Source organism: Hippopotamus amphibius, chromosome 14 (assembly GCF_030028045.1).
Source record: "Hippopotamus amphibius kiboko isolate mHipAmp2 chromosome 14, mHipAmp2.hap2, whole genome shotgun sequence".
Classification (NCBI taxonomy): Eukaryota; Metazoa; Chordata; class Mammalia; order Artiodactyla; family Hippopotamidae; genus Hippopotamus; species Hippopotamus amphibius.
The window spans coordinates 80244151-80270262 of NC_080199.1; the positions used below are offsets into that span (position 1 = coordinate 80244151).

The 26112-nt window shown below is 43.7% G+C and overlaps 1 protein-coding gene across 23 annotated transcripts in view; it reads right to left on the minus strand.

Moving 5' to 3' along the window:
- PARP4 (poly(ADP-ribose) polymerase family member 4) overlaps nucleotides 1-26112 on the minus strand; it is a 105075-nt gene that overhangs the window by 36579 nt on the left and 42384 nt on the right. For 18 of the 23 annotated variants that reach the window (XM_057707097.1, XM_057707089.1, XM_057707094.1 and 15 more), the window contains 13 exons: nucleotides 23098-23262; nucleotides 22423-22469; nucleotides 22167-22245; nucleotides 18438-18575; nucleotides 13546-13741; nucleotides 12195-12262; nucleotides 11399-11586; nucleotides 8507-8606; nucleotides 5756-5926; nucleotides 5410-5490; nucleotides 3979-4059; nucleotides 2839-2934; nucleotides 2160-2282 (listed from right to left, as the gene is read on the minus strand). In XM_057707097.1, coding sequence (XP_057563080.1) covers nucleotides 2160-2282; nucleotides 2839-2934; nucleotides 3979-4059; nucleotides 5410-5490; nucleotides 5756-5926; nucleotides 8507-8606; nucleotides 11399-11586; nucleotides 12195-12262; nucleotides 13546-13741; nucleotides 18438-18575; nucleotides 22167-22245; nucleotides 22423-22469; nucleotides 23098-23262 — 1533 coding nt within the window. Of the gene's footprint in view, nucleotides 1-2158; nucleotides 2283-2644; nucleotides 2745-2838; nucleotides 2935-3978; nucleotides 4060-5409; nucleotides 5491-5755; nucleotides 5927-7038; nucleotides 7933-8506; nucleotides 8607-11398; nucleotides 11587-12194; nucleotides 12263-13545; nucleotides 13742-18437; nucleotides 18576-22166; nucleotides 22246-22422; nucleotides 22470-23097; nucleotides 23263-26112 lie in introns of those variants that run through there. The other 5 variants (XM_057707103.1, XM_057707104.1, XM_057707108.1 and 2 more) reach the window with 5 other exon arrangements.

The window sequence follows — 26112 nt, forward strand, 5'->3', positions numbered from 1 at the left end:
ACATGGTACTCATCTGGCCCCTTGCTGCAGCAACAGAGAGAGCACAGGGTCACTGCCCTCAGCTCTGTCCTTTGCTTTCCTCTGAAAATCCCTGACGTGGGACCGTGAAGCCCCAGAACAACACCGTGGCCTCAGGCAGATGCGGCCAACACTTCACTGGCTCCAGCAAGGCCACAGGCTGCCCTGAGTCTGGCTAAACTCGCAGACAGGATAAGCCCACACCCCTTCTGCTCTTATTGGACTCCTGCAACACTTTTTTTTTTAAACATTTATATTTTGAGTGGGCAATCCATGCCTGTGGTACAAGATTCGAAATATACGAAAGGGGACGTCATAGCAAATCAAGCCCCCCAATCCCTCCTGGTCACCCAGAGTCCTCGCTGGACACAGGCTCTCTCACCAGGTCTACTCTCTCTCACCACAGTGTAAACATGCAGAAATTTCAAAACAAGAAAATGAACAAATAACCAAATAAATGTACATTCTTTCATTTTTGTTTTCACATAGTAGCACGTTACTCACTCTGCTCCCTGCCTTGCTTTCCTTGCATACTGTACCCTAGGGACTCTGCCCGCAACAGCACTTGCGCAACTGCATGGGTGCGGCCAGGCTGCCCCGCAGAGCACACACTGCTCCTGCCCACCCGTCTGCAGCGGTAGGGCTGCCTGCTGTCTCCGACACCCTTGCTGACAGCGGTGACCGCTAACAGTCACTCAATGCATGCCACGAGCCAGTCGGCCCTAAGGCCTTGCAGGCGCAGATCCCCACCATGCTATGGGGTGGGTGTCCTTACCACCCCCACTCTGGAGCACGTGCGCAGAGAAGGTAGGTCCCCTGGCCCGCTGAGGGGGCTGCAGTTAAAACCCAAGCAGTCTGGCCCCAGCACCTGTGTTCTTACCACTGTGTTTTACTGACTTTCAATTATCTACCTTTTTTGATCTTTGCCAACCTGACAGATAAAAGAGCAGAATCTTACTGCAGTTTTATTCTGCATTTCTCTTAGCAACAACGAGGTTGAGCATCTTTTCCTATGTTTAGAGCCATAATATTTCCTTATATATGATCAAACCCTTTGCCTGCTTCTTTCCTGGGATTACTGGTCTATTTCTCAATTCACGGGAGCCCTTGACACACTAAGAAAGTTTGCCAGCCTCTGTCGCAGAAGTTTTCCTCAGTTATTCAGTGTCTTTGGATTTTATTTATCATGTGCCTAAATCTCTTTCAATTTTTGGAAACACCATTCAGAGGCCTCTTGCTGCTGGCTCTTCAGCATAGTCTGGGCTTGTGTGCGCCTGAGCTCCCTCCAGGAGAGCTGTGCGCGGCTTGCCGTGTGTCCATCCTTCGGCAGCTACAGCTCCCTGTCCACCTGACCGGAGCTATGTGACTCAGGAGGTGGACCCAGAAAGGGGGTGGAAACGTGATTTTCTGAAGCTTTATCAACTTTAAAGGCTTATTCTTTAAAGACAACTGTAAAATAGAACGCACAGAAATTCTGCATGAGGGATTTGAGGAAACTGTTATTCACCACCTCAAGACACACTAAATGTGATTTTATGAGCGAAGCAAATGACATCGAATGGGTTTTTTTATTGTTCACTAACATAATAACATCAAAATGGATCAAAGAAAATGAATGTTGCATATATTATATTTTCCCCAAATTCCTCTCTTCACAATTTTTTCTCTTGTATTCTAAATTCCTAAGTTTTGGCGATTTTACTTCTCTAACCTGGATACCTTAGAGTCTTACTAGCACTGTTCTGTTCCTTTGCTTTTGTATATGCATCTCAATTTCTATTATGTTTCCAGCTACAAAGGCCTCAGTATAAAGCACTATAAACTTTAAAGAAATATTGATGGTGAACTTAGATGATTAGACAGGACTTTTATCACTACTTTCAGGATGAACTGATTATCTCAGAGAAAAGGACTCCAGCTTCCTGCAGCACAGTTTGTCTATAACCACAGTTGCTCCCTTTCTGTACTTTACAGCTACATTTGTAAACAGTGACTTTCCCGGTCGTGTAGCAGCATTTTTATAAATGTGCAAAAATTTCCATCATCAGGGAGACAACAGTTTATGCATACAAATAAAAAGGGTGCTATTTTAGTAAAATATGAGAACACAGTTATCAGCTGATTTGGTAATTAACGTTCACCTGTGTCATGTGGACATCTGGCTGCTCCCCCTGCCAGCTCATGTACGGCAGAAAATCTACGTCTTCTTCGGCAATAAGTTTCAAAATATTTGGGATATTAGGAGAAGGTGACTCGTTACCATCCTATATATAGAATCACAATTGGGTAAAAACAAAACAGACATTATCAAATTAAATTATTATTACAGATTCTGAAGGCTCGTGAATGTCTGGTTTGGAGTATGTTTGGGGGTCAGACTGGATTGGGCATCCTGGGCAGAGAAGTTGGACAGGCTGGGGTGGGGGTCCTCTTCACAGAGCACCCCCCGGGGAAGCACTGCACTCAGGGCCTTGGTAGATTCTCTCCTCAAACTGCAAAGGAGAAAGGGCCTTTCAGAGGGCAAGGGGGGCCCAGGCCTTTTCTATTTTTTGAGGGTCATGGATTAATAAAGATGAGAAATGCCAAAAATGTAACAAAAGTGTAGTATATCTTAAAGTACACATACATGTGTGCTAATTTAATTATAACAGTAAACTAATAACACGTAACTCCTCGAGCGTTCACGGCAAGCCCTTCGCCCTTCCTGCTCTTCACAGACGTGGGTGCTGTCAGTGACAATGAGAGCAAGAGTCACTTTCTTGGTGTGTAATTATAACATGGATAATAATAAAATATCCACAAATTAACAACAATACATACCCTTTTCTCAACGGCCACAAAGCTTGTAAACTGTGTTATGAGAGAGTTTTCTTTGCTGAGTTTAATAATCAGAGATTTCAGGGTTTGCTTCTTCATCTAGGAAAGAATAAACCAAATGAAATCATGTCCTAGTTTATCCTTCACTATTTAGCTATATATGACCAATTAAATGAATATTAAATAAAACAAAAAAGTGTTTTTCTATAAAATGTAAATCCTTTTGTAATTAGAATTTGCAACTAAACATCCAGTCAATGGCCCTGTCTATCTCAAGCAGGTGACTTGACATTCCCTGCAAAATGGGATCAACTGACTCGCTAAGACACAGAAAGAAGAACTTGGATTTATGAGCTCTTTGTAATGTGTTTGTAAGGAAGTCTCACTGTCTAGGGTGCTGAGCTCCCAAGGTCTTTCACAGCTAGTCTGTGCCTCCGGTTGTAAAGATGAGGAATCCAAGGTGCTGGCACGTGGAGTGACTAGTCCCGGCCGGCCTGCTGGTGCGGCTGGTCAGCTGCCCTCAGACATAAAAGGGCCTTGAGCAACACAGAACACGAGGCCGCCAAGCCGAGGGCGGAATGGGGCGGGGGGGGGGGGGCGGCGCAGGCTGCGGCTCACGGGCACTTTCCCTTTGGGAGCGCTGAGTGCTAACCCAGCCCCAGAGGGACCAGCCATCTGGCAGGGTGGGTGGGGAGGTGGGGGCCTGGTGGCATCAGCGCAGTGAGGAGGCAAGGTGGGCGTGGCTCTGCTAAGCGTCCTGACCCCCAGGCAGCCCACCCTGCCTGCCTGGTTTCTTCACCACAGCGGCAACGCTGACCCTGCCACACGCCAGGGCTGACCGCTGTCTTCACAGGCGAGGAGGGAAGCATCGGAGCCGCCTCTGCCCTCCTCGCAGGGAAGGTGGTCACAGAGTTCTCAGGAAGCCACTGACGGCTGTTCTTTCGATAATTCACTCAACAAACTAAATAAATAAAAACTAAATCAAGTAACTACTGAGCACCCTTCACTCCAGCACGGAAAACACAGCTGCGATGATGAGGGTCTCTCTCCATCCACAGATCCTCACTTACACTTCCAGGGACAAATCAACTTAAGAAAGGCCCAGAACAACGAACAATGGCTTTTACTGTGAAAAGAGCAAACCTCGTGATTCACTTCGTTTTCATGGAGAATGCCATCTTCATAATCTCTGATCAGAGCGTGCGCCGCCAGCCTGTGAATCATCTGTTTAAGCAGCAGGGGAAAAAAGATTCTAATTCAAGTCAAAAGTAGGAAATCATTTAAATAACTGAGATACATTTACATACAATGAAATTCACCCCCTTTAAGTGTACAGTTGGATGAGTTTTAACGAATGCAGGCAGGTGTGTGACCACCACTGAAGCAACATGCAGAGTGGGTCCTTCACCTTACAAAGTCCCCTGCGTCATGTGTCGTGTCGTGTCGCTGGGTAGTCACCTCCAGCCCCAGCACCCACTTGTCTGTGTTCTGTCCCTGTGGTTGGCCTTTTCTACAAAAGGCCATTTTGCCAGCTCAACTCATTTCAAAAACCATGAACTGTTCTACTGCAGTTCTACCCAGGGCTGTGAGGCCTGACCTGAACGTGGCCTCCACTCCCAAGGGGCTGCAGACTGCGCCAGGAAGTGCAAGGCGCCTGCCCTTTCCTCAAACTACTGGAAACAACAGAGCTCAAAAGGCAACGTCTCCTGTCAGTGATAATTCCAACTCTTGTAATTTTGTTATTGATAAGGCCACGGTTCACAGAGGAAGTACAACTAAAAAATTGTGATTTTATGGAAAATGTCCTCCTCTCAGGTAAAATCCTATTACTTTATTTCCACCTTAGATTCAGTTTTTCAAACAATATGAAGATGCCCTTAAGTTCTACACATAAGTCACTGGCAAGTAATAAGTTATACTTCTTCATTCAATGCCAAAATGTAAGCTGTATTTTATTTAAAAAACCAAAAAAACAGCAATGTCTGGGAAATGGTTTATCTGGTTATACAAATACTTCTATGAATAGCAACATAAATATACAGCATAGACAGGTTAGGAATTTTCCAGATACAACTATATTAGATTCAGTACTAATGCAAATACTACAAACTTTTTGGTGATAATTCATTTGCTTTTAATCCAAAAGTAGAGAAAACAAATGCATACTTAAAAATAATACATTTTACTCCTAGTCCAGTACCACTATACTTAACATTCTAAAATAACGTACGTGGACCAGTTAGTGTAGGTGGCACTTAACTTCTATGTAGACATGCACATCTTTGAGAACCACCCTGAAAATTTTCATTCATAAGACGCCACATTTAACTGCAGTTATTTACACCCACCGATGCACACGTGGGTACACCTAGACTCAAGAACCGCAGATGAAGAGCTACTGCCTCAGAAACTGAAGGACAAAGTCCTCACTTGTGGAGACGACAGCACTCCATGTCACATCCTGTGCTGAAATGTCAACACAGGAAATAACAACACAGCAAGTAAGTGGCGCATTAAATATGAAAATACAAAACTAGTTTAACTTTCAAAAGCAGTAAGTCCATAGAATCTTACCGTTCCTGTTGTCTTCTGAAGCTCGGTAGTTGATACCACTGTGGAATATTCTTTCTCTTGAATTAACGCACATAGAGCTGCCTGAAATGGGAAAAAATATTCCTTATGAGGCTTCCTACTTCACGATGTCATGGTTAGGTCAACAGTGATTCTTTAAGTGATTTTAACGAGAATTAAGAGGCTCTCCAGTGCCCTGGGTTAACCACCCACTGTGATCCCAGGAAAACACGGGCCAGCATATTATGATTCGGAGGTGAGTGAAACGGAAGAAAAAAGAAAAAAAAGAGAAAGAAAATTATTAGCAAAATACATTGCTCTTCCCATAAGAAAACTGTGTGCCCCTCACCTGTGTACAATGAGGAATAAATCCGTAGACCAGGAGTCGCTCACTGTGGAAAAGGGACTGCACCTGGGCGGGGGCCTGCAGGGGCGCAGGGGCGTCTGTGCTCAGCTGCTGCCACTTGACGGAGATCGCGTGGCAACTCGGAGAACACAGCCTAGCCATTTGGTCTTCTACCTAAAAGAGGAACGATTTCTCTTTCAATGCTACATTTAGAAAACAGTTACTTAACGCTTAAAATAATTTTTCATTCTATCCTTTGGGATTTGTAGCTCTTTGTTTTTCTTTTTTTCTCCTTCCTGCTACAGGGTACTTTTCCAAAAGAAGAATTTTTAATAATAGCACTAGGACATAATTTAAACAAAACATCTTAAAAATTATTCTATTAGTTAATTACTAATATATAACTTTGTCATGGAGTAGATTCCAGTTATAAAAATTAACCCTACAATGGACTTGAATAGACATTTCTCCAAAGAAGATATACAAATGGCCAATTAGCACATGAAAAGATGTTCAACATCATTTAGTTATTAGGGAAATGCAAATCAAAATCTTAATTAGATACAACTTCAACCCATTAGGATGGCTATATAAAAACAAAAACAAAAAATGGAAAATAAGTGTTGATGAAGCTGTGGGAAAAATCGGAACCCTGGCACATTGCTGGCAGGAATGTAAAATGCCACAGTGAAAAACCGTACGGCAGTCCTTAAAAAACTAAACATACAGTTACCATACGGTCCAGCAATTCCACTTCTAGGTACTGAAATTAGGGCCTTGAACACATGCTTGTATGCCAATGATCATATGTGCATAATTCGCAATAGTCAAAAGATGGAAACAACCCCGGTGTCTATCAGCAAATAAATGGATATGCTAAATGTGGTATATACACATGATGGAATACTATTCAGCCCTAAAAAGGAAGAAAATTCTGACATACGCTACAACATGAGTGGATCTTAAAAACATTATGCCAAATGAAATAAGCCAGGCACAAAAGGACAAATACTGTCGGACTCCATTTATATGAGGCACTAGAGTAGCCAAATTCACAGAGACAGAAAGGAGAAGGGTGGGTGCCAGGGGCTGGGGGAGGGGGATAAGGAGTCACAGTCATTGTTTAACTGGGGACAGAATTTCTGTTTGGGATGATGGAAAAGTTCTGGAGATAGGTGGTGGTGATGGCTACACAATACTGTGAGTTTACTTAACACTGAATTGTACACCTAAAAATGGTTAAAGTGGTAAATTTTATGTACATTTTGCACAATAAAAAATTAATCCTAGGAAAACATGTATGAGGGTGAGTCAAAAATTATCCGCACTCTGGCTGTAGAATATACTTTAATTAACTTTTAGAAAAGACAAATACATCATTTTTCAACACAATCTCCTTGCTTTTCAATACATTTTGTCCGTCAATACGCTCTCATATTCCCTCATTAAAAAATGTTTTAGGCTGAGCCATGAGCCATGAATGCACTGCTGTCTTCACTTCTTCATCAGAAGTGAATCTTCATCCTCATAGGGCTTCTTTCAAGGAACCAAACAGGTGAAAGTCCAGTGGAGCAAGATCAGGACTAAAGGAGGATGCTTTAACTCCTCAAAACGAAGTGTTTGCAGAGTGCCGACAGTGTGGGCAGCAGTGTGCGGGTGTGCACTGTCACGCCAGATCACAATGCCCCTGGAGAGCCGTCCTCTGCGTTTAATCCCAAGTTTAAGCTTCAGCTCTTCAACAAGCATCTCACTGTAATGAGCACTGTTGATTGTTGAACTTTTGAGCCATGGCTGATTTGCAAATGATTCGCCACATAAACCACTGTCACTCGTCTATTCGACACTCAATGTTGTCATCAGCCATGGAAGTGGACGGGCGTCCGGCTCCTTCTTGATGGCTAACACTTGTGTAACCTTCCTTGAACTTCTCTATCCATTCATACATACTTCTTCGTGACAAAACACTTTCACCATACTGCGCACAAAGTCTTCGATAAATAACGGCACCAGGTACACCCTCAGACCACAAAAATACGAATCACTTCACACTGCTCTTCTTTCATGCAAATCACAAGTGGGGCATCCATTTTTGCTCGCACCACAGTTACAAATGAACTGATGTAACACGTTCACACCTGCACAGCAGTGACGGGGGAGACAATAGCCTTGAACGGAAAGTGCTGATAAGACAGTGTCGCCAACAGAAGTTTTAATGTAAGCAGAGTGTGGATAATTTTCGACTCACCCCTGTGTAATACTTCACTTTAAAAAATCAATCCATGACATTTCATAACGCAGAAATCAAACTATTAGCTAGGACTGCCCGTAGAGCTCCAATTAGTGTGTGTTTCGAATCTGAAGCTCAGATCAGAGGATGGAATAAATGGTTAGGCTTAATATGGCTAATAAATAGTCTGCCTAGGTTTATAGCAATTAGTGGTAAGATGTGGGAAGAGGAATTCATGCTGTGAGAGCCAGGGTTAAGGCTAGTATCGGGGCAATAATAAATATATAAATTGAAAAAAAAAAAACCTCTTAGCTAGGAGAACGCCCCACTGGAGTATCTCCTGAGTTCCTGCTAAGTGCCAGCCTAGTGGCAACTAAGGGAGGGGGCACACGCTTTGGGTACCTTTGGCCTCATTCTAGTTCCTTTTTCCATTAATGAAAACACAGAAGTTGCTGTCCCTAGATTTCTAAGAAGATAATATGTCTACGTTTAACATAAGACTAAAATAAGATGTTTGAGAAACATACCTGTTTTTTCCAGCTATGTTTGGATTTTGAGTTAAAATATTCAAATACTCCAGCACCAAACTGGGACACGGTCCTTAAGATATGACGATTTGCTGTAGAACTGATAACATTTCATGTTTTAATTTTAAAGACATTTTAGAAACATTCTGAAGTACATGTAGTGAATATAGACTTAGCTTAAAACTCAATGGAAGGGCTTCCTAGGTGGTGCAGTGGTTGAGAATCCACCTGCCAATGCAGGGGATAGGGGTTCGATCCCAGCTCCAGGAAGATCCCACATGCCGCGGAGCAACGAAGCCCATGCACCACAACTATTGAGCCTGTGCTTTAGAGCCCGTGAGCCACAACTATTGAGCCCATGTGCTGCAACTACTGAAGCCCACGCGCCTAGAGCCCGTGCTCCACAACGAGAGAAGCCACCACAATGAGCCCGTGCACCACAACAAAGAGTAGCCCTCACTCACCGCAACTAAAAGAAAGCCTGCCCACAGCAAAAAAGACCCAACACAGCCAGTGAAATAAATAAATGTATACTAAAAAAAAAAAAAAACAATGGAAGAAGGACTTCCCTGGCAGTCCAGTGGTTAAGACTTCACCTTCCACTGCAGGGGGTGCGGGTTTGATCCCTGGTCAGGGAGCTAAGATCCCATACGCCTAGCCTTGCAGCCAAAAAACCAAAACATAAAACAGAAGCAATATTGTAACAAGTTCTGCAGCTTAGGGTAGATATAAAACTCATGCCAGACAGTATGAAACATCCGAAGGCTTGGGTAATCTAAGTTCCCACATATCAGAAGACTCATGTCTCTTCCGCAAGAGAAAAAAGCAGAAATTCCTGGCTTCTGATTCATGGAAGGAGGGAGGAGTTGATTCTGAGAAACCCCCAGAGGTAACTGATGCTGATCAGGACCTGCTGTCAATGAATGTCAAAGCTGCCCTCATCTGATCCCAAAGCCAAGGCTGGCAGAAGAGTTAATAAAGTCTGCATCTTAAAATCTGGTCCACATTTAGATGGCAAAGATCACGGGAAGTAACTCTCATTCCAGCAAAGATAATCTGTGATATTTAATTGACAATATCCTGTTACATTTCTCTTGATAATTCTACAAGTAACCAGGAGTGACTTTCTTAGAGGTTCCTCCTGAAATATTAGAGAAAGAATCAATAATTTTTCGGAAAAAGAGCTTAAGAAAGTTATTTTGGAAACATAGTTTAGCCTATTGATCATACTGGGTTTGTCTTCGGTGATCAAAATTAATTGGCAGTGATTACAACACTGATTAGATAATCCTGAAGCTGGAGTTTATTTGTATTTTACAGATTTTACGGGTTAGTGAGGCTGCAGCTGCGGGCCTGAGAGGACCACTTGTTAAATAGGAGGGATAAACGGTCTCTGCTCCTGAAGACTCACAAAATGTGGTTAGAGTTTGTGAACACAAATGAGTATATGAAAAATGAGGCAGAAACACATAGAAAGATGTTAAAACTGGGCAGAAAATCAGCAATGATTCCAGTGTCCCCGGGGTGGGTGTGTCCACGCTCGGGGTCACCTCCCACCACAGTCACCCTCTGCTCCCCTTGCTTTATTCCTGGCACGTAGGACAGCCCTGGTGCCCGTGACCCTGACCTCAGGTCTGTCCCAGGTAGCGTCTGTCCAGGACAGGTCTCAGTGAGGAGCAAGCACAGCGGCTGGTGCCTTCAGGGACTGAGGAGCCTGACCTGAGCTAGGGGTGGGATCCGGGGCTGAGGAGTGGGACCTGAGGCTGTGGGGTAGGATCCCCGCTGAGGGGTGGGATCCGCACTGAGGGGTGTGATCTGGGGCTGAGGGGTGGGATCCGGGCTGGGGGGTCGCATCTGGGTACCCCCCAGTCCACTGGTGGGAGTTCACCAGGCGCCCTTCCTTGGAACAAGGCCTGGGGAGCCCACTGCGGGTGGACCATGTCCTGGTTGGTCAGCGCCACCCTGTCAGGCCCCAGATTTCAGGGAACAGGACCCGGAGCGACACTAAGAGGCACAGGCAGGAGCGAGCCCGCTGCTGCAGGCAGGTCTGCCTGGGGCCATCACACAGTGGGGGCCCAGCCTGGAGCTGGTGCTGAGCCCGGTGGACGCCCCCTCCTCGCCCCCAGCGTGTGAGGAGGGAGGTCCTGCCGCAGGGAGGCTCGGTGCCCACTGGCCACGATGGTGACCACACAGGGGAGGGGAGTGGAGACGTGGCCGGACGTGCGCTGCACAGACACCAGCCTGGGCCCTGCTGTCCACTGGTTTCCTTATATTCATACCATCATCCTCAATTCAGCCCAAAATTGAACTGGGGGAGGGCGTGAATCCCAACAGTCGCGGGGTTTTAGCTTCTCTAGAGAAAGATTCCCGCACATGACAGGGTTAGAAAATGCAAATGATGGCGGCAGCCAGAGGGGTGCGGGGAAGGGACAAAGCCTGGGGGTCACGATCACCCTGGGCGTGCCCGGCCTGCCAGGTCTCTAGGCTTCTCGGGATGGGCTGGCATTGGGGCGTGTGATGCAAAATATAACACCCAATATTGATTTGGTGCTTGCCACGCGCTGGCTGTTCTGAGCACTTTCCACATATACGAGTTCATTTAATTTTCAGAGTAAACCTCTTAAACCCATCACATTTTCATTAGAATCACCTTCATCTTACAGAGGAGAGGTGAAGCCGCTTTGCCAAGGTCACGGCTAATATGCGGCTGATTCAGGTTCGGAGACCAGGGCAGCGGGCCCAGGGCCCAGAGCGTGCCCGGCTACTCCACTGCTGGCGACTTCAGAACATCCAGCATCGCGTGCCGGCCGACACTCCCCCACCGCCCCGCCCCGCCCGGCCGGCTGCCTGTCTCACCACGGCCTCGCATGTGCCGGGGTGGCCCACACTCACCCCACGCCGCAGGAGAACAGCCTGGTGTGCTGGACGTTGCTCCTCACAAGCTGCAGCGTCAGCCTCTCGCTCTGGAGGTGCCCATCGGATATCAGGAGGATGTTCCGAAGCCCTTGGGAAGGGCACAGTAGCCCTAAGTATTGGAGCACTTTCCAGAAATCTGTGTTTCCCATGGTAGGTGTTGCAGACTGCAGGAAACGAAGCAGAAGGTTGTTTGCTCCTCTTTTGGTATATTTGCTGTGAACTGTGATCGGTTACTGAAGCACATCTCTTCATGAGGGTTCAGAGCTACTGTCACTAAAAAGTTTCTTCCCTAATGATTCATTTTTGGAACAACTATATTTATATCCTTTTAGTTTATTTCATGTCACATAGTAACTACAATATTATTACTTGGCACGTATTTGCTTTTTTATGGTTTTCAAAGAACTATTACATCAAAACACCCCTGGGATTGCCGGCTAATCTGGACTGAGGAGGCAATTGGTCATTCCTAGTTTGCTCAATTTGAAAAAAAAAGAAAAAAGGGGACAGAACAAAACATTCCAAAACTGTTAATGCTGGTTGTGTTCAGATGGTGGGACTGTGAATGATTTTTTTCTTTCTATATTTTTTGAATTTCAATTTAAAAAATGAGTTCATATTACTTTTATTAATGAATTAAAAGAGCCCATCAATGTACAAAAACTTAAGGACTAGGGCTTCTGGTGGTGGTCTCAGGGGGAGAACATCCTGGGCAGAACCGCTAAAACGTGATGGAAACAAGACTCGGGCAAAGGAAGCTTCTTTTACTCACCGTAATGAACTCTGTTGGCATATTATTGCTCATGATGTACTTAGGGTATGAAAATAACTCCTTGTAACCTGTGTAATAAAATTGGCATAAGGAGTTGCCATTAAACATTTACTTTTTTGACTAACAAACAATAATGGCTGATAATTTTAATATACAAAAAAATTCATCACAGTATTCCTTTAAATAGTAAATTCTAGTGCATTCAAACTATTCACTTTACTGAACAAAACCCTCTGAGTTAAACTGCGTGTGTGGACTCTGTTCCGTAGCAGACTGTGTGCAGAGTAAGATGCAGGGCGTGGGGACAGCCACACAGCAGGCCTCGGAAGTGGGGGGGGGAGCACGCTGCCCTCCACACGCCTGTGCTCTGCCCCCAGCAGGAGCAGCAGCAGACCTGCCTCCTTTGTAAAGGGACTGGGCCTTCTGCCAAATGGCACAGAAAATAAGAGTCAATAGACACGACTGTCCCCTCACTCCACTCTGCTCCTGAGATGTCCCTGGGCCCCCACTTGGAGGATGGCATTTCCTTTCTTCTAATGGGGCTGATCTGGTGCTTCCTGAGACCGTTCCTTACAGATTTTCTGCTACCTGATTTCAAATGTTCTGTTCTGATCCCTGGGACCCTCATACTCATCAGACCCAGGGTTCAACTGGCAATAATAACAGTAGTAATATTTATCTGGCATTTACTATTTAATAGGCACTGTTTAAAATCCTTTACCTAGGACTTCCCTGGTGGCGCAATGGTTGAGAATCTGCCTACCAACGCAGGGGGCACGGATTTGAGCCCTGGTCCAGGAAGATCCCACATGGCGCGGAGCAACTAAGCCCATGCAACACAACTACTGAGCCTGCCCTCTAGAGCCTGAGAGCCACAACTGTTGAGCCCACATGTCACAACTACTGAAGCCCGAGCACCTAGAGCCCATGCTCTGCACCAAGAGAAGCCACCGTAATGAGAAGTCCGTGCACCACAATGAAGAGTAGCCTTTGCTTGCTGCAACTAGAGAAAGCCCGTGCAGCAATGAAGACACAGTGCAGCCAATAAATAAATTAATTAAAAAAATAAAAAAATAAAAAAAATCCTTTACAATACATTAGCTCAACCCTCACAACAACACTATGAGGTAGGGACACTATTTCTCTCATATTACAGATGAGAAAACCAAGTTCAAGTAACTTGCCCAAGGCCACACCTAGGGCTCACTAGTGTGGAGCTGGGATTTGAACCTGGGGACCTGGCTCTGGAGCCTCTCACTCCACAGAAGAGGTCAGGACACCAAGTGGAGGTCAGGACACCAACAGTCCTCAGCTCCATCCATTACGTTACTATTCAGGAGGAAGCGCTCACCTGTGCCAAACCTGACGATGTTTATCCTCTGCTCCTCACCCACCAAGGACAGCGCGTACAAGGCAATTTGCTTGGCGTGCAAGAATGTCTCACCCTCCATGGAACCGGAGCAATCGAGACAGATAATCACTTCGCTCCTCTCAGCTTGGTTGGGAAGGGTGACGTCAAGATCTGGTTGAAAAACCAGCATGCAGGCCTAAAGGGAGAAAAAGGTGCTAGGTTGGTGCTTCTCGTAACTTCAACTCATCTGCTTGTTTATATTAGTGCTACTTTATGTGCCCAGAGACCACAAAATTTCAATGCAAAAACCCACTCCACAGCCTTTGTAAATGATGGACACGTAATTGTGACAGAGTAACAAAGAACTGAGAGGTACCCAATAAACTTGAGGAAGCCCTGCGGGCTCAGGCCCACTGCTTCTCACTGGATCTTAGGCGCTAGTGGGAATGTGCCACTCAGCAGTGGGAATGGCTGGCAAAAAGAATCCTACACGTCTCAAAGAAGGGAGAGACATAAACACGCTAATGTATGTAGGTGTGTGCACTTCATCAAGAGCATACCCGGGACCTCCCTGGCGTCCAGGGACTCCACGCTTCCACTGCTGGGGGCCTGGGTTTGATCCCTGGTCGGGGAACCGAGATGCCGCGAGTCATGCAGCCGAGAAAAAAAAAAAAAAAGAGCATACCCAATGTACAAAAACCCATGTTGACCGACAAGATGAATTAAAATGTGCTTATTCCTGTTACTTACCGGGTCCACCAATTTACCATGCTCCTTTGATACCACACTCAGCTGCAGCACTTGAAGATACTTTAGTTTGTATACACCTAATATTTCAGGCCTCCCACTAAGGTACAAAGCAAGATATACATATAGCTAGGATTTACAAAATTTGAGATAAATGTATAATTTTTTATTGGAAAAGATTTAATTGTAAAACCTGGACACGTTCTAGTCAGGTAAAATAATACTATAAAAACAAAAAGAATAAGATTTATTGAATAGGGAGATAGATGGCCTATAGGAGTTCAAATAAAAAGTAGAATGTCAGAACTACAGTTCCCAATGTAAAGGTCATAAACCCCTGAGAGGTCCAGAATTAATACAGAATCAATGTCTGAAAATTGATATGATATCAAAATTGTCTGCAGAATGAATAAATAATATGCCCCATTCTCTCTCTCACATATATGTGCACATGCTGTTCTAAAAGGAATATAAACGCTATTGTGATTACTAAAATATATATACTTACCTTTATTAATCAACCAATACTTAAAGTAGAACTATTATCATATAAGTTACAACTAAAAATTTTCCTCAGATTTATTGATACAATTTATACATAACACTGTATAAGTTTAAGGTTTACAGTGTGATGATCTGGCACATAAACATTGTGAAATGCTTACCACAATGAGGTTAGCTAGCACTTCCACCACCTCACATAAGCACTATTGCTTTTGATAGTAAGTACATTTAAGATTTGCTCTCTTAGTAACATTAAATATACAATATTCATCTTATAGTATCTCCCTATTTTCACTACCCCACCCTTAAGCCCTGACAACCACCATTCTATCCTCTGTTTCTATGAGCTCAGCTTTTTCTACACACCACATGTAAGTGAGATTATACACTATTTATCTTTTTCTGTCTGACATTTCACTTAGCATAATACTCTCAAGCTCCATGCATGTTGTTGCAAATGCAGGATTTCCCTATTTTTTTTAAGGCTGACTAATATTCCACTGTATGTGTATGTATATGTGTGTTACGTATGTGTGTTTATGTTTCATTTTCTTTCGCCATTCATCCATCAGTGGACAGTTTGGTTGTTTCCACGTCTTGATTATTGTAAATAATGCAGCAATGAACATTGGGGTACAGATGTCTGAGATAGTAATTTCATTCCCTTTGAAATATACCCAGAAGTGGGACTGTGGGATTATATGGTAGTTCTATTTTTATTTTTTGAGGCTCCTTCATACTTTTCTCCATAGTGGCTGCACCAGTTTACACTGCCATCAACAGTGTATGAGGGTTCCCTTTTCTCGCCAACACTTCCTCGCCAACACTTTATCTCGTCTTGCTGATAACAGCCATTCTAACAGGTGTGAGGTGATGTCTCATTTGCATTTCCCTGATGATTGGTGATGTTGAACACCTTTTCATGTATCTGTTGCCCATTTGTATGGGGTACATGCAAAGGATGTCTTATTCAACCATCTTACTGATGTTGCTCTCAATTTTTATTTTAATAAGAAGAGATTGTTCATGACAGCCACATAAAATGGTCTAACAGGCATAAGTAATTTTGTAGAAGGTATACAGACTAACCAAGTAATGTCTGAAGGCATATTTTCTTTTTGGTAGGGATTAAGGTAAAAGCTACAATCTTTATGAGAAATACACATGGGGGTTTTGGTTGAAACTTCAAACTTTTGTCATGCTTGATATCATAAGTTTTTTTTTTTTTTGGCACATGGGATCTTAGTTCCCCAACCAGGGACTGAACCTACGCCCCCTGCAGTGGAAGTGTGAAGCCCTAACCACTGGACTGCCAGGGAATTTCCCCTATCAAAAGTATTTTTTTTTACTTCTTAAATTTTTATTTTTTGGTTCTGTTGGGTCTTCGTTGCTGTGTACAGGCTTTCTCTAGTGGTGGCAAGTGCGCGCTACCCTTTGCTGCGGTGTGCTGCCTTCTCATTGCGGTGGCTTCTCTTGGTACAGAGCACAGGCTCTAGGTGTGCAGGTTTCAGTAGTTGAAGCACATGGGCTCAGTAGTTGTGGCACACGGGTTCAGTTGCTCTGTGGCATGTGGGATCTTCCTGGACCAGGCATTGAACCTGTGTCCCCTGCAATGGCAGGCAAATTCTTAACCACTGTGCCACCAGGGAATTTCCTCCAAAGTATTTTTAACTGTAAAATCTTGGGGTGGTGAGGGTTTTTTTTTTAAGAACTTTTATTGAGATATAATTGACATACAATAAACTGCATGTATTTAAAGTGTACAATTTGACTTTTTTTTTTATTAGTAATGTATACATGGCAATCCCAATCTCCCAATTCATCCCACCCCAACCCTCCCTGCTTTCCCCCTGGGTGTCCACATGTTTGTTCTCTACATCTGTGTCTCTATTTCTGCCTTGCAAACCAGTTGATCTGTACCATTTTTCGATATTCCACATATATGCGTTACTATACTATATTTGTTTTTCTCTTTCTCTGTATGACAGTCTCTAGGTCCATCCATGTCTCTACAAATGTCCCACTTTCGTTCCTTTTTATGGCTAATATTCCATTGTATATATGTACCACATCTTCTTTATCCATTCATCTGCTGCTGGACATTTAGGTTGCTTCCATGACCTGGCTGTGGTAAATAGTGTTGCAATAAACATTGGGGTGCATGTGACTTTTTGAATTATGGTTTTATCTGGGTATATGCCCAGTAATGGGATTGCTGGGTCATATGGTAACTCTATTTTTAGTTTTTCAAGAAACCTCCATATTGTTCTCCATAGTGGCTGTATCAATTTACATTCCCACCAACAGTGCAAGAGGGTTCTCTTTTCTCCACATCCTCTCGAGCATTTACTGTTTGTAAATTTTCTGATGATGCCCATTCTAACCAGTGTGAGGTGATACCTCATTGTAGTTTTGATTTGCATTTCTCTAATAATTAGTGATGTTGAGCAGCTTTTCAAGTGCCTCTTGGCCATCTGTATGTCTTCTTTGGAGAAATGCCTATTTAGGTCTTCTGCCTGTTTTTTGATTGCATTGTTTGTTTTTTTTGAAATTAAGCTGCATGAACTGTTTATATATTCTGGAGATGAATCCTTTGTCTGTTGATTCATTTGCAAGTATTTTCTCCCCTTCTGAGGGCTGTCTTTTTTTTCTTGCTTATAGTTTCCTTTGCTGTGCAAAAGCTTTGAAGTTTCATTAGGTCCCACTTATTTATTTTTGGTTTTATTTCCATTACTCTAGGAGGTGGGTCAAAAAAGATCATGCTGTGATTTATTTCAAAAAGTGTTCTTCCTATGTTTTCCTCTAGGAGTTTTATAGTGTCTGGCCTTACATTTAGGTCTTTAATCCATTTTGAATTTATTTTTGTGTATGGTGTTAGGAAGTGTTCCAATTTCATTCTTTTACATGTAGCTGTCCAGTTTTCCCAGCACCATTTATTGAAATGGCTGTCTTTTCTCCATTGTATATCTTTGCCTCCTTTGTCATAGATTAGTTGACCATAGTTTATCTCTGGGCTTTCTATCCTGTTCCACTGATCTATATTTCTGTTTTTGTGCCAGTACCATACTGTCTTGATTACTGTAGCTTTGTAGTATAGTCTGAAGTCAAGGAGTCTGATTCCTCCAGCTCTGTTTTTTACCCTCAAGATTGCTTTGGCTATTCAGGGTCTTTTGTGTCTCCATACAAATTTTAGGATTTTTTGTTCTAGTTCTGTAAAAAACGCCATTGGTAATTTGATAGGGATTGCATTGAATCTGTAGATTGCTTTGGGTAGTATAGTCATTTTCACAATGTTGATTTTTCCAATCCAAGAATATGGTATATCTCTCCATCTGTTTGTGTCGGCTTTGATTTTTTTCATTAGTGTCTTATAGTTTTCTGAGTACAGGTCTTTTACCTCCTTAGTTAGGTTTATTCCTAGGTATTTTATTCTTTTTGTTGCAATGGTGAATGGGATTGTTTCCTTAATTTCTTTTTCTGATCTTTCATCGTTAGTTTATAGGAATGCAAGAAATTTCTGTGTGTTGAGAGCTCTTTTTCAAATGCCAGTTTTTTAGAACTATCAATAATTTCCAAATTTAAATAATATATTTGAAAATACTTTTTCAATAGTGTCTCCTACTTTTAAATAAGGACTATACCTCGCTTTCTTTTTCTGGATGTTTTTCCACCCACATTCGTGGGAGATATGCATCAAACAACCCGATGCGGAGAGAAAATCCATTGCTGTCTAAGGAGCTGCCTTCCACGGTGCTGATTACAGCTTTGCAGTCTGTTCTCTACAAAACAAACAACCATGACGACAAAGTAAGTAATGGAATTATACCATATTATCAAGTAGCAAACCCCTGCATGATTTACATAACTCCATGAAGAATCAACAATGTTGCAACACATTCCAAAACTAGGAACTGTAGGTTTTACAAGTGTGACCATATCATATCAGTTATCCTCTTGAAATTCTAAGACTGATACACAGAGTAAATTTAGGTAGTCTGAGACAGTCTCAGACCCTGGATCCAAAGGTGACAGATCTGTGTATTCTGTTATCTGGATGTAGCAGAAAGTACACCAGACAATCACAAAAGAATAGTAAAATAGAAAATTCAACAGGAATCTTAGAATTATACCTTATTTTTAATTGTACTTTCATAAGTATAATTTTGAAAATATAGATGAAAAGCTGTAAATAACGAAGGCAATGCAGTAGATTCCTGGACTTGCCCTCTGCAACGGGATTTTGCAGCTCCTCCTGTCAGGAGGTTGCGTCTAATTCTCTGCCCTTGAATCTGGAATTGGTCATGTGACCTGCTTTGGCCAATGGGACACTGGCAGAAGGACTGCAGGCAGAGGCTCGAGATGCATTTGTGGAAGGGGGCTTGCTCTCCCCTGTTGCTGCTGAGCACCTGAGCTAACCTGTTGGCTGGTGAGAGACACAGGGCCAGCACCCAGCTGACACCAGGCTAACACCCAGGTATGTGAGTGAGACCATTCTAGACCATCCTGTCTCAGCCAAGCCAGCCCAACCCGGAACTGCCCAGCCAACAGTGAGAAACCATGAGAAATAACAAATGCTTGCTGTTTTAATCCGCAAAGTGTTGGGATTGTTTGTTATACAGCAAAAGCTATCTGATGCAGAGGGCTTCTTGTTCAGGATGGATTATTGACATGTGTTCAACTCCAATCCCTAGCAAAATCCTAGAACTCCCTACAATAAACAGGAAGCAACAGAAAGGGCATAAACCATAAAGACACTGAGAACAGGAACAAATATCAAAGCAGATGAGAGATGTCAACAAATTTTAAGAAGATGGAAAGCTGACAGAGGTGTGGTGATGTGGAGCCAGAGTGGAGGACGCCACTGCCTGAGTCCTGTGGAGGGGGGCCCACCTGCCTGCAGCTACCTGAGAAAGCACACCCTGGAGGCACCAGTGAAAAAATTATGCGCTAAGCTGTCCGAGCCCAAAGTTCCCTCCCTGCCCTGGGTAGCAAGCAGCTGTGCCCTGCTCTCTCACTAACGGAAACTGAAGATTCACCACTTAGAGAAATTCAGCCAAATAGAGTCCAGACCCGGGAGCCCTAAGCATAAAGAAGCACAGACACACAGGGCTGCAAACAGGAATGAAGTGAAATTTGGCATCTGAAAACATGGGACCCTTAGTCTCCCACCCCAGTAGTACCTGTGAACACCCTCGAGGTGCTCTGAATAACCACGCAAGGGCTAAAACACACAAGAGACGCACCCCCAAACAGCTGCCCAGCTGCCAGCAGCCTCTAACACAGGCCCTGGTCCACTCGCCCCACTCAGCACAGAGCATCTAACTGGCTTCTAAAGATGAGCTAAACCAAAGATGAACACAGAGAGAGGCCACCCAGACATTTGAGGAAAAGCCTTTCACATGAAAATGGAGGCAAAGCAAACAAAAAGCCAGAAAAAAAGAGGAACTCAAAGAACAGAGACACAACATAGGAAACAGAAGAAAAAGATATATCTTCAGAGGGACAAGAGAGAGAGGGTAATGCATCCATGACACACAAAGGTGCTATAAAAAAGGAATACTTACAGGAAGGGAAAGAGCTCTTACCAAGAAAAATAAGAACTAAAATTAAAATTTCAGGGACTTCCCTGGTGGTCCAGCAGTTAAGACTCTGCATTCCCAATGCAGGGGGCCTGGGTTCGATCACTAATCAGGGAACTAGATCCTGCATGCCACAACTAAGAGCCAGCATAGCCAAATAAATAAGTAAATAAATAAATATTTTAAAAAACTTAAATTAAATTCAAATTTCAGTAAAATGATTGGAACTTAAAACTGAGAAAATCATCCAGAAAGTCAGACAAAAAGACAATACAATGGGCAATAGGAAAGAAAATGTAAGAAAACAAGGGGCTCAATTCAGGGACACCTGACTGAAAGGCACTGAAAAGTAAAGGGAAGAGGGACACTGATTTTTTATAATATAAGAAAGTTCGGGATTTCCCTGGTGGCACAGTGGTTAAGAATCCACCTGTCAATGCAGGGGACATGGGTTCGATTCCTGGGTTGGGAATCACATGTCACGGAGCAACTAAGCCCATGTGCCACAACTACTGACCCCATGTGCTGCAACTACAAGCCTGTGTGCCTAGAGCCTGTGCTCCACAACAAGAGAAGCCACCGCAGTAAGAAGTCTGCACACCACAATGAAGAGTAGCCCCCACTCAACACTAGAGAAAGCCCGTGTGCAGCAACAAAGACGCAACGCAGCCAATAATAATAATAATAATAAATAAAATATTAAAAAAAGAAAATTCCCCAGAACTAAAGGCCACTAATTGCATATCATGAATGAATATCATGTTCTTATGAAATTCCAGAATACCAGGGATAAAGAGAAGATCTGAAATTCTTACAGGGTTGAAAAACAAAACAAAACAGACTACACACAAAGAATGGATGATTTAAGAAAAAAAAAGAACGGGGGATAAAATATATCATTTAACCTCTGAAAAGTAACACTGGGAGCCAGTCAACAATGTTTCCAATATTCAGAGAGAAGATGATTTCCAACCCACCCAGTAGGCAAGGGTAGCACATAGGATAGGATATTTTCAGACACTCAGGACATTAATAGAGGTTGTGCTCTGCCATACAGTGGGAACAGGATGAGAAGGGGCTGAAGAGGAAAAGCCTCAAAAAGGAGGAGAGCAGAAGAGGCCCAGGGGGCGCGGGCGGGGAGGGATCTGGGGAAGAAGAGAACCAGTGGATCATCTGAAGCATTCAATGGTGAAAACAGTCCTAGATGGGTTTTAACTGACACATTAGAGCAAATGAGAAGAAACAGTCCTAGAAAATGAACCAAGTGAAAAACGCGACTCCCCCCCACCCCCCAGGAAATACTATATAAAGAAGTAAAAAGAAAAAAAATGCCATCATAATACATTTCTTGGCTCAGTGTAAATATCATTTACAGTCATAATAATTTAAACATTGACTACTGATTTAACCAAAAACAACGCTGTAAGTCTTGGAATAAAGGGGAGAGAAGAGTGGGCAGTGAGGTGAGAGGAGAGGTGAGAGGGTTACCTTTTCATCCACTATAACAGGAAGTCAGAAGATAATTTATGAAGCAGATGAATCAAGGACAAGAATTTAAAAAAAATTTATTAAAACTTGGGAAGCCACCAGAAAAGAGCTAAAATATTTAAAGCGGTTCACTGTCTCTGGACCCTGGTCTGGGGAGAGGCAGGGTAGACCAGCTGATGTTCCTCGTTAGAAGCTGTTGTTGGTATAATTTAATTTTTAAACCACATGCTTGTATTGCTCTGGTAAAATAAAATTAATGTTAAAATAGCAGTTCTCAGGAAGTGAAAGCAAAGACCTACTAACCTTTTCTCTCAGTTCATGTGTATCACTGGAGATGAATTCAATCACGTGTGGCATTTCAATAGACAAACTCAGAGAAAAGCTACCGGAAATGAAGAGGAAGCTGGCTTAGTCTAATATCGCAAACAGTAAACAACTACTTTCAGTTCTTTTATATAATCTTAAATGAAAATTTAAAATTTTCATTTAAGCTATTAAGCTATTAAGGTGAATATTCACTGAATGATTAATTGATAGGTTTTATATTTTCGGTACTAACCTTTGCTTTGTTCCTATTTCCTTTATACAAATCTTCTCCACGGTATCCTGTGGAAAGACAAAGTACACATGCGCAACTAAGTACCTGCGAAGTTTCACCACGAGACTCCAAACTGAGTTAACGTCTCCAAAGCCACAATCTAAAAGCAGCAGCAAGACACCTGGTCTCACTTTGGACTCACTTGGTCACCAGCATCTGCTCACTGATGGACAGTTAACTCCTGCACTGTAACGGATGTTAGGGATCATTTCTGACCATGTGCACAGAGGTTTCAGCTACACGTGTGTTTGTGTCAGCACAATCTGCTTGGACACACACAAAGAGGAAGTCTACAAGAATCTAGGCCAGAGCGGTAAGCGGTAGCTTTGGTTGTGTCTCTGGCAATGGAATCAACGAGGGTTTAAATTTTCCTCTTTGGCTTATTTGCATTCTTTATGCTTATCTAAATTCTTCATAATAAGCACGCAGTACAGACACAAAACTTTAAGTTACCAGACAGAATACAAGCAGGACACCAGTGAGCACATCACAGACATTACATGTGTCTAAATACATAAATGTCAGTAAAACTGACTTTATGCCAAAAAGATTAGGTGATTTTAGATATTTTTTCCCATGCATAAATCACAAAAAAAGGTGATTTAAATCTTTAAATCTTATGTCACAAATACAAACCTGAATATTCTCATTCAAAGCGCTGTCCCGTTGCCAGGGCGCCACGCTGGCGGGCAGGAAGAAGACCGCGCAGGCCCCCTGGATGCTCAGTTCCGTGATGTAGGTAATTTTGATCAGGACCTTAGCCCTAGGAGGTAAGTTCCCAACACTCACGGTAAAAACGTCCTGAAACAGAAATACATCACTTAGCCCGTGACTCAAAAGCATATTCATCCTGTGCTGGTTAATCCCTTCTATTACACAAATGACTTGCTCACCACCTGCCTGGTTCTTCCCAGAAAAGGGAAACATGGCCTACAGGACAAGTGCTGGCTGTACTGCAGGAGAACCCAGAGCCCTTCCCTGGCAGCGGGTGCAGTGTGGCACCTACAGGGACAGTACCCTTCCCCGCCTACAGGGGCACAGGGAGATGGTTTCTGCACCAGTGGCCGGCAGGCAGGGCTCTGCCCCAGGGAAGCCTGCACAGCCCGTTCTTGGAGACCCCACTTCCCACCCCTACCCCCCACCCCCGTTGGCCTCTCTACAGCCCCAGAACCCAGCACAGTTCCCCTGGCAGCTGTAGAGCTGGAGCCGTTTTCACTAAGCTTGGCCCTCACTTAATTCTTTTATCCTGTAGAAAATTCATCATTTTTACTTTTCGGAAAAATTATTTTGTTTTCATTTAGTGGGCATTGCTAATCACTGCATAAGGAAACAACCTCATGACTAGCTAGCTCAGAAAGAGAGAAGCCAGATGCACTTCTCCTGAACCTACACAGGGGACAGCCTGACATTGCCAAGCACGTCCTCTGTTGTACTCAACGGTGCTGCTGTGAAAATTTAGTGTGTTTAGATGAGGAGTGTATAATACCATGATTAATATAGACTTAAGGGATAAACTGTTACATTGACATCAAGGAAATCCATTTGCAGGGTGGGAAGAAACAATGAAGACACGGTTACTACATGGCCTTGAGAGAAGTGTACAAAGCCCGAGGCTCGTCTGGGATATGCCACCTAAGAGTGTGAGGTGGCAGTTCCGTCGCAGGATCTGCACAGACGCAGGATGCCCCTTGCGTTACGGTACCCGGATAATCTACAGAACCCTAACTTGTTCAGAACCCGCAGGGAAGCCGGGCTGCAAGGTAGCCAAGTGAACTGAATTCCAACCAAATCCTCCAAGGACGGATGGGACCCACGGGTTAGGGTACTTGGGCCTCCTGACACAGGGGAGTTTGACTCCCAGGGAGCTTTCTCCACAGGGGCTGGCCACCGTCTCCAGCCTTGGTTTTGGCACCGAAATTTTCTTTTTCTTTTTCCATGAACTTTTAATCTAATCTCTTCTGTGACTTCCCCACTTAAATACTGGAATTCCAAGCTAGGCCTCTACCTTTTTTACAAACAGCGCACTAGGAGTCACAGGACAGAGGGGCACCGGCTGGGGACCAGCAGCAGAAGCAGAGGTGACAGGAGCGTCTACCCGATGCTTTAGGGTGGAAATTCTTCAAGAAGAAAACGCATGTGGTGAGGGAGATTGTCAACAGAGGTGAGAGGACACGATCATGGGAGCAAGTACTCGGGAAGGTTACACAAGGCAGGACGAAGAGTGGGGTCACGGTCAGCTCGGAGCCCCCAGGGAGCAGAGGGAGAGGACACAAGACGCAGGGCTCCCCACAGTGCAGAGCGGCCTGTCCCTGCAGCTTCAGCCTCGTTTCTGACGTGATGATGTCTGTCATCTCAGGATTCTACACAACACTCAGTCCCCTGGATGTCTACAGCCAACTGGCTAGTCTCCTGATAGCCGGGAACAGTTACATAAACGTGTATACACACAGATGCACACACACACAAATATGTGTATATCCATGTGTGATAACACTCTTCTATACTTGGGAACGTTGCATATATACAACATACAATGTATGTCACCATACTTTATATTAACTTGTAGATAATATTACATATATGCTATATATGGATAATGTTCCCAAGTAACAGGACAACAGATATACATATATATATATTTATAGGACATATTAAATGTATAAGAATGAATATAAACTAATACATAATATTTGTATATTATATTACATTATTAAGATCACATATTAATATGAGGACATTATAGTCACTGGATGACAAAATTCATTCTGGGAGATCCAAAGGCTTGGACTGGCAGTGGTTCTGACCAGATTACCCACAGGTGGGTAGTCTTCTAGGGTGGCGTGTTAGCACCAAGGATGAAACGTGCAGACCAGCGCACTCAGCACGCAGCCCCACACTGTCTGGTGGTGACTCAGATAAAGCACAGGCTTTTACACATGCACTTCAGTCGAGGGGCAGTGGTGTTACCTGTGGAACGATGGCCTCTTCCTGCTTATTCCCATTCTGCAGATGGATGGATATCTTAGATTTTTCCCTTAAATCTACAATAATTTTAATAACTCCCTGCTCCAAACATCAAATTTTCACAATGTTGTGGCGATGTGTCCTCCTCAGAGGTGGTATCTGAAGCACGTAGTCCTGCCTTTAAAAGCAACTAAAGCATCTCCACTGGAGAGACTGCACGCAGCCCAGGACCTGCCAGAGACACACTCAAACATCTTAAAACTAAGGAGAGAAATCGGTGGACGTGGCCCTGTGGCTCCTCCCTCCAGGTTCTCCACATTCGACCCCTTTAGAGTGATGCGTCACAAAGACAGGCCTCGACCTAACTCCGGACCCTGCAGAAATGCCTCCCTGAGACACGCTGTGGTGAAAGCTGGGTAACCTGCCAGGTGAGCTTAGTTCTGGGGAAAATGTCCATACAGAACTCTTTCACCAGAAGATGGAAATTATGCACCCAAATGGTTTCTTTTTGTTGTCACTTCTGGGAAACTCAGTTCCCAATGACAGAAACGGCTCTAGTGATCTGTTTGGTGACCTTAGCACCTATTCCTCCTTTATTTAAACAAGTCAAGTGGGTCTGACCAGCCTGACCTCCCCTCCTAACAGCAATGAAACTCCAGGGCCTAGACCAGCAAAGCTTATTCCAGT